Source organism: Chrysemys picta, unplaced genomic scaffold, assembly GCF_011386835.1.
Source record: "Chrysemys picta bellii isolate R12L10 unplaced genomic scaffold, ASM1138683v2 scaf1965, whole genome shotgun sequence".
Classification (NCBI taxonomy): Eukaryota; Metazoa; Chordata; order Testudines; family Emydidae; genus Chrysemys; species Chrysemys picta.
Window position 1 is genome coordinate 1 of NW_027054670.1, and position 10,847 is coordinate 10,847.

General features: G+C 46.8%; 1 protein-coding gene across 1 annotated transcript; it reads right to left on the reverse strand.

The window, feature by feature from the left end:
- Nucleotides 1-3,316: 3,316 nt before the first annotated feature.
- Nucleotides 3,317-10,675, reverse strand: LOC101949038 (tripartite motif-containing protein 10-like). Its single transcript, XM_065580205.1, has 5 exons — nucleotides 10,338-10,675; nucleotides 9,282-9,512; nucleotides 8,678-8,700; nucleotides 6,568-6,683; nucleotides 3,317-4,956 (listed from the first exon to the last, which is right to left on the reverse strand). The coding sequence occupies exons 1-5, from the start codon at nucleotides 10,404-10,406 to the stop codon at nucleotides 4,847-4,849; spliced, it is 549 nt and encodes a 182-aa protein (XP_065436277.1). The 5' UTR covers nucleotides 10,407-10,675; the 3' UTR covers nucleotides 3,317-4,846.
- Between the last annotated feature and the right edge of the window lie 172 nt (nucleotides 10,676-10,847).

A 10,847-nucleotide genomic window follows, 5' to 3' on the forward strand; every position in this document is an offset into this window, starting at 1 on the left:
GGGAGAGATGGGCTGTGGTATATAGGGATGCTGTGAAATTATTTAAAAAAAAAAAACCGAAGGAAATTAAATGTGAGAGAGCCAGACTGCACACCACAGTTTATCCCTTCTTCCTGCCCTCCAAATTCCCCTACCCCTTGTACCTTCTTGCCTTCCCCTGTGAACACACATCAAAATTCCCCCTATCTCTGGCACCTACCTTAACTTGTGCACACACTCCCCCCAAAATTCCTCCTCACTCAACACCTCCATACATTAGCCTGCACATACATTCACCGTAGTTCCCCCTTCCATCATGGTCCACCTGTTGTGCAGTTCTGGTGCAAGTACCAGCTTTGAAAAAGATATTTGGGATTAGTGGTCATTGTTTTTCATATCTGAAAGTTTCTCTGTCAGAAAGAATGTCCCCCTTCCAAAATGGCCATCATCTTCCACTCTTCTCTATAAGACTGAAGCCACGGCACATATAACAACTACAGCTGATGAATAGTAAGTATGCCGAAAAATGCATTTTCAGGGCACTGAAGCTATTTGTGAATTTGGGTAGAATTTTGCACATTGTTTTGGACCAAAAAATGGTCAGAAATGTCAAAACAAAATATTTAGTCTTTTTGTTTCAAAAAGGGGATTTGTTTTGAAATTTAGCTAATGCTTTAATGTGTGTAAAACACTTGAAAAATTATGCAAAATTAAAAAAAAAACCACTTCGTTTTGGGTCAAATTACATGTTTTGTCATTTTGGTTTTTGTTTTGACATGGAAAATACAGAAAAGGTTTGGTTTGAACTCTTGGCTGGCTCAGCTCTAATGCCCACTCTGCCAGAGGCTGCTCAAAACAATCTGCTGCCCTAGGCAAAACTTCAGTGTGCCACTCCCCTCTGTCCTCCTAGAAGAGAAGATCTCAACTGGAGGGGGCTTAATCCCCTGGGAGCTGTGTTTGCCTTTCTGGGGCGGAGGGGCACATTGAGCCTTCTGATGGTTCAGTGGTTATGGTAGAAGTTTGGGGACCAAGTGTGAGATCACAGTGCCAATCAGTCAGGTTTGGCCTGGCCTCCTCAGCATCGTGACATGGGGCAGCCAGGCCAAATCTGAGTGAGTGGCATTGCAAACTGGCATGCAGGGTCACAGCACCACTCAGGTCTGGCCTGGCTGCCCCTGCCATCCTAGGCAGAATCTACTGCCATAGTCATCTGTCGCCTTGTTTGCCATAGCTACGCTGACCTCTGAAATCTGCATTAACCAGCCAGTCCTGAGAGAAGTCAGGCTGGTGCAGAAGGGACTGGGGGGAGGAGGGGGCACACTGATGTCATAACTAGCTCAATGGAATTGCACAGTGAGCAGTCACAGATTATGTATGCCCAGCTTCTCCTGTCCCATCCCAGCCACTCTCAAAGCACCAATACCCTTTCTTCACCACCCTGAACATCTGGAGAATGGTCTAGTGGTCGGAGCATGGGGGGTTGGGAACCAAGATTCCTGGGATCAATTCCCATCATTAGGAGGGGAGCGTAGTCTAGTGCTTAGAACAGGGCTCTGAGGGTTAGGACTTCTATGTTTTACCCCCCCTGGCTATCCTACTGACTAGCTTTTTAATCTTGGGCATATTACTACCACTCCCCATGCCTCAGTCTCCTTCCCTATTATATGGGAAATAATGATACTGACTCACCTCACAGATTCTACAGGGCTGCAGGAGATCCCTCATATGTAAAGGCCCTCATCCAAAGACCACTGCAGTCAATGGAGCTACACCAGTTTTAATCATCTGCAGATCTTTTTGTGTCTACTTCTGTTCTACTGGCAAATGTCTGTCATAATGGTGCTATAGAGTGTGCCACTATCTCACCATTTTACATCTGAGCAAAGAAGCCAAAGGATAACTGTCTGGGAACTCTATGTTTTAATTATATTGTTGTCGTGCATTTACATTCTCAGCCATAACTTTGCATTAACATACGTTTTACCATTAAACATGTATCTGTTTGGAAATGTGTCCTTGCTCAGTGTTGCAGCTATTACATTTTTTCCTCTTGAAAGACAAAAAAAACCCAAACAGAAAAAAACCAACCACCTACCACATTTAGGGTGTTGTAAATCTTGAATTGTGCCTGGAAACATAGTGTTTAAACACTCCAGAAATTGCAGACAGGCAAGTTCCCCCTTCCTCTATTTGAATTAGCGATTTTCTAATTTTGGTCTCTGTATCTGCTATTCTATTCAGATTGCCATAGTCCTCATCTCAGGGAGAGGAGTTGGTGATTGTGGTACACATAAGGAGAGGTAGGAGAGAGGATCTGGAGGCCAAATTAGGCTGCTAAGGAAGAGATTAAAGTCCAGGACCTCTATGGTAGCATTCTTTGATATGCTTCCAGTTCCACATACAAGGCCAGTTAGACAGGCAGAATTGCAGGCTCTCAATGCGTGGGTGAGACGATGGTGTAGGGAGGAGGGGTTTAGGTTTATTATGAACTGGGGAACCTTTTGGGAAAGGAGGAGCCTATACAGGAAGGATGGGCTCCACCTAAATCAAAATGGAACCAGATTGCTGGCATGTAAAACTTAAAACGTCGTAGGGGAGTTTTTAAACTGAGGCGTGGGGGAAAGCCGGCAGGTGCGGAGGAGCACCCAGTTTGGACAGAGATATCCCATAGGGGAGGATCTATTACTATATCCTAGTAAAGAGGAGAGGATAGAAGTTAATAAAGTATAAACAATCAAATGAAAGAGTCAGCTGCCCCAGGCCCCTGATCCCACTGGGCCGGCCGGGAGCCCCACCCCTGCCCCTGCTGCACTGGGTGGCAGGGCAGCCCAGACCCCTCCATGCTGGGCAGTCAGGAACCTGGGACCCCGGCATGTGGGCCAGCCTTTAGCACACAATTGAGCTGGTCCGCAGCTGTGTGCTAATAGGGCCACATGCAGGCTGCGGGTTGAGAACCGCTGGTGTAGCTTCAACTTCCAGCCATTGGTTCATGTTATATCTTTCACTGATAGACTGACGAGTCCATTATTAAATATTTGTTCCCCCACCCAATAGGTATTTATAAACTGTAATCCAGTCACCCCTTAACCCTCTCTTTGTTAAACTAAAGAGATTGAGCTCCTTGAGTCTATCACTGAAAGGCATGTTTTTAATCCTTTAATCATTCTTGTGACTCTTCTCTGGCCCCTCTCCAATTTATCAACATCCTTCTCATATAGTGGGCACCAGAACTGGACACAGGATTCCAGCAGCAGCCACCCCAGTGCCGAATACAGAGGTAAATTAATCTCTGTACTCCTACTCAATATTCTGTGCATCCCAGGATCATATTACCCATTTTGACCACAGCTTCACACTGGGAATTCGTATTCAGGTGATTATCCGCCATGACTCACAAATCTTTTTCAGGGTCACTACTTCCCTGGATAGAGTCTTCCCATCCTGTAATTACGGCCTACATTCTTTGTTCCTAGATCTACACTTTACATTTTCCCGTATTAAAACACATATTGTTTGCTTGTGCCCAGTTTCCCAAGCAACCCAGATTGCTCTGAATCAGTGACCTGTCCTTGTCATTATTTACCAGTTCCCAATTTTTGTCATCTGCAAACTTTATCAGTGATGATTTTATGTTTTTTTCTAGTTCATTAATAAAATATTAAATAGCCTGGGCCCAAGAACTGATCCCTGTGGTATCCTGTTGGAAATACATCCGCTCAATGCTGATTACCTACTCACGATTACATTTTGAGACCTATCAGCCTGTTTTTAATCCATTTAATATGTACCTTGTTAATTTTATGTTTTAGTTTTTTAATCAAAATATCATGTGGTACCAAGTCAAATGCCTTACAGAGGTTTATTATGCCAGCACTATTACATTTATCAACCAAACATGCAATTGCATCAAAAAAATGATATCAAGCTACTTTGACAGGATCTATTTTCCATAAACCCATGTTGATTTGTGTTAATTACATTACCCCCTTTTAATTCTTTATTAATCGACTCCCATATTATCTGCTCCATCACCTGCTTTTTAAAGGGTAACTGTGATCCTAAGAGTCCCTCAATAATAATTTGGCAAAAATATTTGCTCACAAATGGATGACAGGAAAGGTCCCAGAAGATTGGAGAAGGACTAATGTAGTGCCCATCTTTAAAAGGGGGAAAAAGGAGGAGCTGCCTAAGTCCTGATACCTAGCTCATGTGTAAGCCCCAGTGTGTTCTCAAATTAGGCATCCCCCGTGCCTAGCTCATCTGCAGAGACCTGATCCAGTAGTTCTGCTCAGAGGTCACCTTGGAGTGTGGCTACTGGGCTGGGCTCTTCCACCCCAAAACACAGCTGGAGGAACTGATGGTGGCCTCCCTCCTTGTACCAATAGCCCAGTGGACAGAGTACTCCCCCAGGATGTGGGCACGCAGGGTCCACTCCTAAATCTGTCTGAGTCAGAGCAGGGACTTGAATCTAGGTCTCCCACCTCCCAGGTGAGTACCCTGGGCCATGGGGTATTCAGGTGCGGGTCTCTGTCTCTCTTGGCAAAGCTGTTTCACTTTGTATACAATCATGTATTGTCCTTGGGTCAAAAAGAAAATGACTCTATGGTCTAGTAATTAGGGCACTCACCTGCAAGATGGGAGACTCAGCTTCTAATCCCTGGTACTGTATATAAATACATGAATACTCACAGGAAAACAGTTTCAGCAGGAGAGATGGAGGGAAACCCACACCAGAATACCCCATAGCTCAGTGGCTAGGGCTCTCACAGGGGAAGCAGTAATCTGGGCACTTAACTCCTCAGCAACTAGGGAACAGCTGGTGAATATTTTTAACTTGTCTCATATTGGCTAATACTTTATAATGTTTTTAATAAAGAAAGAAGAAAGAACTGCCAGAGAAAATACCTGAGCAAAGTTTCTTCTTCCCTGAGACTGTGGCATGCTGAGTTTCCGGTTCCTGTTTCCTGTTTAAAGCAGCTAGCAAAAAAACCAGAGAAAACACACGATCAGTGTCTAATTTGTAATGATATTAGTTCACTTTCTCAATGGCAACAGGTATATTTATTTCAGTGCACTTCCCATATTTCCTACAATTTTGAAAGGGAAAAATCTGCAAAAAAGCACAGGTGAGTTCCTATTTTCCCCTTTAAGGCACTTCCTCACATTGCAGAGCTCTTAGAGATCTAAGGATTCTATATAAATTGTTCCTACAACTCACCAGCGCTGAGGGAGCTATCATACCTCTCACCCTACCAGGGAGGTGATGTATCTCTCTGACCCACCGAGTTAGGTTCCATTGCTTCAAGACCAGGGTTTGGTTGGGTGAGAGTTAGTCAGGGGAGACAGGACAGCAGGGATTGGCTGGATAGGGTGTCTTCAGGAAGGAAATCAGATCTGTACCTTCATCACACACACTCCCTTTTGTGTATGCTGGGAATGTGAGCTAAGTGGGTAATAAAATACTGATTTTACTATTGCCTACTTTGGCCATTCTGTCTAGCTCTGAAGGACCATGAAAGCACTGAAGAATTAATAAGAGTTGTCTAGATAAACCAGTTTTGATAAACCATTACTTTCATGCATGTGAACGCGGGGATGCCAGATGAGATGGCAAGATGGGGTCATAAACATGGCCACAAATCAGGATTTTATAGAACTCTAACCCATCCACGTCTCCCTATCTTGTTATTATGGAACCCTGGTGGTTGTTGCTCCATAGTTAAGGTAACATTATGAAAATGGGCTTTAAAATGGGGAATAAATTTCTCTCTAAATGTAGGTGGCCTTTAGTGTAAAATTTCACAGAGTGTTAGTTTTTTATGCCCTTTTAATTTTCTGTGTGGTTTTTGTTTGATTTCTTTTAATAAACATAATAGGAAGGATTTGAAAATTTAGTCTATGATTGAAATTTGTAGCAGTTAGACTTGTTTTGTCGAATATCTTTTTAAAAAGATTGTCTAACTACACACACATTGGTAGAGAGATTAATCTTGAGTAGATCTGGTGCAGTGAGTACAATTTTGCTTTTTAAATTAAGGTCTCTTTTAGCCATTGTGCATCATATCTGAAAGTATAAGTGCCAGTGGGTAGCCAACAGATACAGTCTTCTATGGCATATGGACAAAACCTTCTGTCACTAGCTACACTCTTAAGCTTTCTATGCAGCTCCTGACAGAGGTTTTATTTGCCAGACATGTGCAGCAGCTGATGGATAAAATCATCTCCACTACAAGTGCAGTTCTGTGATACAGCTCCGAACAACTCCTACCGTGGTCAGCTCCCCTCACTAAAATATTGACCCCCTAGGTAATGAATACACAAAAGGCATTGATGTAAAACAACAAAGGTTATGACACACAAACATAACAGATCTTACACAAAGCAAGGAAATGAAAAGTCAAGTTACCTCACAGGACATGACCCTTTCTTCCTCTCCCATAGTGCGCACTTTGCCATTGTCACAACTACTGTACATCACAATCCAATCACCATTCACAATTAGCTGCTCTATGAATTTGATAGAACCTGTCTCCGTCTAGAGCCACAGAAACATATCTCAGTTTCACCCTTTAGACCCTTTCTCAGTACCTGTAAATTTCTTCAGAATCTCCTCTGGAACAATACCAAGTTGGTGCAAAGTACTTAGTTTCTCTTCCAGTTCAGGTGAAATCTCCACTGGTGGCCGATCTTTCACCTGCTTGCATCTAGAGAGCAACATTATTGTGTGTGATAATTTATTATTTCATACTAGTGAAAGTTGTTGGACAAAAGAGACCCAATGCTTTAGTTTATTGCTATCTTAAACCAGGTACGGCATATTCTATGGCACTGCAAGATTTCTACCCAGCTTTGCCAATGGCCTATTAATATAATTGAACCGTGAACTGCAAAGACCAGCTCTCAGCTACAAAGGGATTTCAGTCTCCACTCCTTTGCCCCCATGCTTTGATAGTCAATATGTTTCCAACATTTCTGGAGGCAGGGCCGGCTCTAACTTTTTGGCCGCCCCAAGCAAAAAAAAGAGTGCCGCCCTCCATAGCGCCGCCATAACACACACCCTCAGCACTGCAATGCCACCCTCCCATTCCCCCACGGAGCGCCGCCGATCCCCCCCGCCAAACCCCCCACCCCCTGCGGAGTGCCGTGCAGCCGAACACTCCCCCTGCAGAGTGCCGCCGAACACCCCCCCTCCCCCCGTGGAGCGCCGCCTAACGTCATGGTGCCAAACTCCCCCGCCGAGTGCTGCCGAACCCCCCCAACCCCCCACGGAGCGCCGCCGAACCCCCCAGCCAAACCCCCCAACCCCCACGGAGCGCCACACCGCCGAACCCCTCAGCCCCCCGCGGAGCACTGTGCAGACGAACAACCCCCTGCGGCGCGCCGCCCAACACCCCACCTCCGCGGAGCGCCGCCAAACGCCATGCTGCGAACCGCCCCGCCGAGCACTGCCAACCCCCCGAGCCCCACACGGAGCGCCACCGAACCCCCCAGCCAAACCCCCCAACTCCTGCGGAGCACCGTGCCGCCGAACCCCTCAGCCCCCCATGCAGCACCGCACCGCCGAACACCCGCCCTGCGGAGCGCCGCCGAACACCCCGCCTCCCCCCCCCACCGCAGAGGGCCGCCGAACGCAGTGCTGCCGAACCCCCTCACCGAGCGCTGCCGAACCCCCCAGCCCCCCGTGGAGCACTGTGCAGACGAACAACCCCCTGCGGCGTGCCGCCCAACACCCCACCTCCGCGGAGCGCCGCCAAACGCCATGCTGCCGAACTGCCCCACCAAGCACTGCCAACCCCCCGAGCCCCACATGGAGCGCCGCCGAACCCCCCAGCCAAACCCCCCAACTCCTGCGGAGCACCGTGCCGCCGAACCCCTCAGCCCCCCGTGCAGCACCGCACCGCCGAACACCCGCCCTGCGGAGCGCCGCCGAACACCCTGCCTCCCACCCCCCCCCCGCAGAGGGCCGCCGAACGCAGTGCTGCCGAACCCCCTCACCGAGCGTTGCCGAACCCCCCAGCCCCCCGCAGAGCACCGCCGAACCCCCCACTCAAGCCCCCCAACCCCCGCGGAGCGCCACTGCCAAATCCCACCCCCCAGCGCGTGCCCAGCTGCCGAAACAAAAACAACCCACCCCACCCCCTGCGCCGACCGACCGAACCTCTCGAAAGAAAACCCTGAGCGCCCCCCGCCACCCCAAGATTGGCCGCCCCTTACCAGGTGCCGCCCTAAGCACATGCTTGGTCGGCTGGTGCCTGGAGCCGGCCCTGTCTGGAGGTCTCTGTGCTGTGAACATTGGCCCAATAGGATCTGGACTGATACCCATTCCCTCCAAACTCACCTCCAAGGAGTCATCAGCTTGTAAAACAAAATCTTGTTAACTACAAATGTTGTTAGAACTGTGACCAGTGATCAGCTGAAAGGCCCATAGTCCACCCCTAAAATAGAGATACCTCCAATCTCCTGGAGATTCAATTTATTCAGAACATATGTTCAGGTTAATAATCTTTTCTGTAGAATGGATCATAAAATGATAAAACCCCAGGATTAAATTCAGAGGGAAAATTGCATCTGAAGCATGACCCTGACCTGCACAGTTCACTCTCATGCACTAAGGAGATGCCATATTAACATGGTTTCTAGGCCTTTTCCAGCATAGTGAAGTATTGGGGAGAGGGGAGTTTGAGGGTGAGCAACATACCTGTTCAAGGTGCTTCTGATGTCCTAGATGGGAGAAAGCGAGAGAGGAGAGGTCAGTCCACAGGTTACACACTTTGCATCCCTCCTGCGCTTCAGGATGCTCACTTTGCCTTCACTACTTGAGTTCTATATGCATCTCTCAGTATATAGCTGGCAACTTAAAATTATTATTATACTTGGGTGAAAAATTTTCAATGAAACTTTTTTTCCATTGAAAAACACCCTTTGATAAAAACAGAAATATTTTGCAGAAATTAATCTGGTTCAACAACAGTTTTCTCATCTCCAGAATGGAATACATCAGAAAGCAAGACTCCGGGGTCAAATCTCTGCTCTGAATTGGGCAAAGTCTGGACTTGTCTCTGACTCTACTCGTGCCATTGCCCCAACCACCAGGCTATTGAGTGTCTCCATCTCTCTATTTTTTGTGAAAAGTTTCAAAATATCTTGTTTTCATTCTGCACTGGAACAAAACCATTTTGAAACCTTGAAACTTGTTGTGAAATGGAATTGTTTCCAGCCAGCCTGAGAAATGAACAATACTCATATTCAATAGTTCAGGAGTGTTTCCTTGCAGGGAACTGAGGGTGTATAATCTGCCTCACCTGCAGGAATTCACTCACTGGCTGCCGACATTTTTCTTTCAACTCCTTTATCAGGTTACTGAGAAACGAAATCTCCTCAAGGAGTTTGGTGACGTTTTCATTCTCCCTCTTCACAATGTCCTTGTTCAGCTCTTCCAGCTGGGCCACCAAAGGTTGCCTTTGTTCCTGCAAAATCTTCTCCAGTTCCTCAAATTCTGACATGATTTTCTTCCTCACAGTTTCTGTCTCTTCCTATAATGAAGAGATACAGCCAGGGACAGGGTGGGGCAGGGACATGGGGAGAGTCCTGAGATTTTTCATAAAGGCCTCCATGTGTAGTTGGGAGAATTTAGTTGTAACCCATAACAAATTAGCATGAGGCAATTCCTGAGAAGCATCCTCTAGCATTACAAGAGCAAAGTTTATGTTACTAGTGTGCAGGGCCGGCTCCAGGCACCAGCTTGTCAAGCAGGTGCTTGGAGCAGCCACTCCGGAGAGGGGCGGCATGTCCAGCTATTCGGCAGCAATTCGGCAGACGGTCCCTCACTCCGGCTTGGAGCAAAGGACCTCCCGCCGAATTGCCGGAACAGATCGCGATCGCAAGCTTTTTTTTTTTTGGCTGCTTGGTGCGGCCAAAACCCTGGATCTGGCCCTGCTAGTGTGTTATCTGTGTCATGATTAATGGCTTCTTGCAATCCAGGTCATTCTAACAGCAGAAGGGGAAGCAGGATTTCAAATTACCCTGGCAGAGACTTCTTGAGAGAGGCTTTGTAGAGGCCAGGGAAGTGTGTGTGGGTGGGATGGGAGAGAAGAGAAAAATTCTCAACAAAGCAGATGTATTGGGGAAATCATGATGTCTACATGTCCTGGAACACTCACATTGCTTGTGCACACTCTGGTATGGTGACACACAGAGGAATAAATGCATTTAGAAAAATGTACTGCACATGCATATACAGAAACAGATGTCTGGAGAGAGACACAATCTCTCACAGTGCCACAGTCACAAAGAAACCCAAAACCTCCCATGCCTGCCAAAGCCATACACCCTTGTGGTTAATGATTATGAGCACCTACCTGGTGTTTCTGGCTCTGCCTTTCCTCATTCAATTTAATTTCCAGAAGTTCTTCTTTCTTCTTACTCATATTATTCAGATGGACACAAATTTGACCCTGAGTAAAAAACAAACAAACAAACAAACAAAAACAACCCCAAAACTACAATTGTGCTTTTAGCTTTAATAAGAGAGAGGGTTGGTTTGTCTCATCTGGATAATTCTGTGAATCAGTACTATCAACAGTAACTGTTATGGGTTGAATTAAAACCTTGTTGAAACTGATGTGTGTGAATGTTCCCTTCACTTAAGATAGCTGTAAGAGACAGGTGAGGAATTCTACTTAAACAAGACATAGTGGAGTCTGCCTAGAAACTAGCACTGTGGCGGGGAGGGGTGCCAGTGGGTATTGTATGACCGGGGTGGGGTGCATGTCCGTGAGACAAGCACAAGTGCAGACATAAACTGAGAGAGCACATGGAGAGACGCACAGGGCCGCAGATGCAGAGAAGCAGAGGAAGAAAGCCAAGCG

Excerpts from the sequence above, each read along its gene's own strand:
- LOC101949038 (XM_065580205.1), bottom strand. The coding sequence starts at position 10,406 with ATGAGTAAGAAGAAAGAAGAACTTCTGGAAATTAAATTGAATGAGGAA. Across the intron at positions 9,513-10,337 it reads GGCAGAGCCAGAAACACCAG|GAAGAGACAGAAACTGTGAG; the intron begins GTAGGTGCTCAT and ends TCTTCATTATAG. Across the intron at positions 6,684-8,677 it reads ATCAGAAGCACCTTGAACAG|ATGCAAGCAGGTGAAAGATC; the intron begins GTATGTTGCTCA and ends GTTGCTCTCTAG.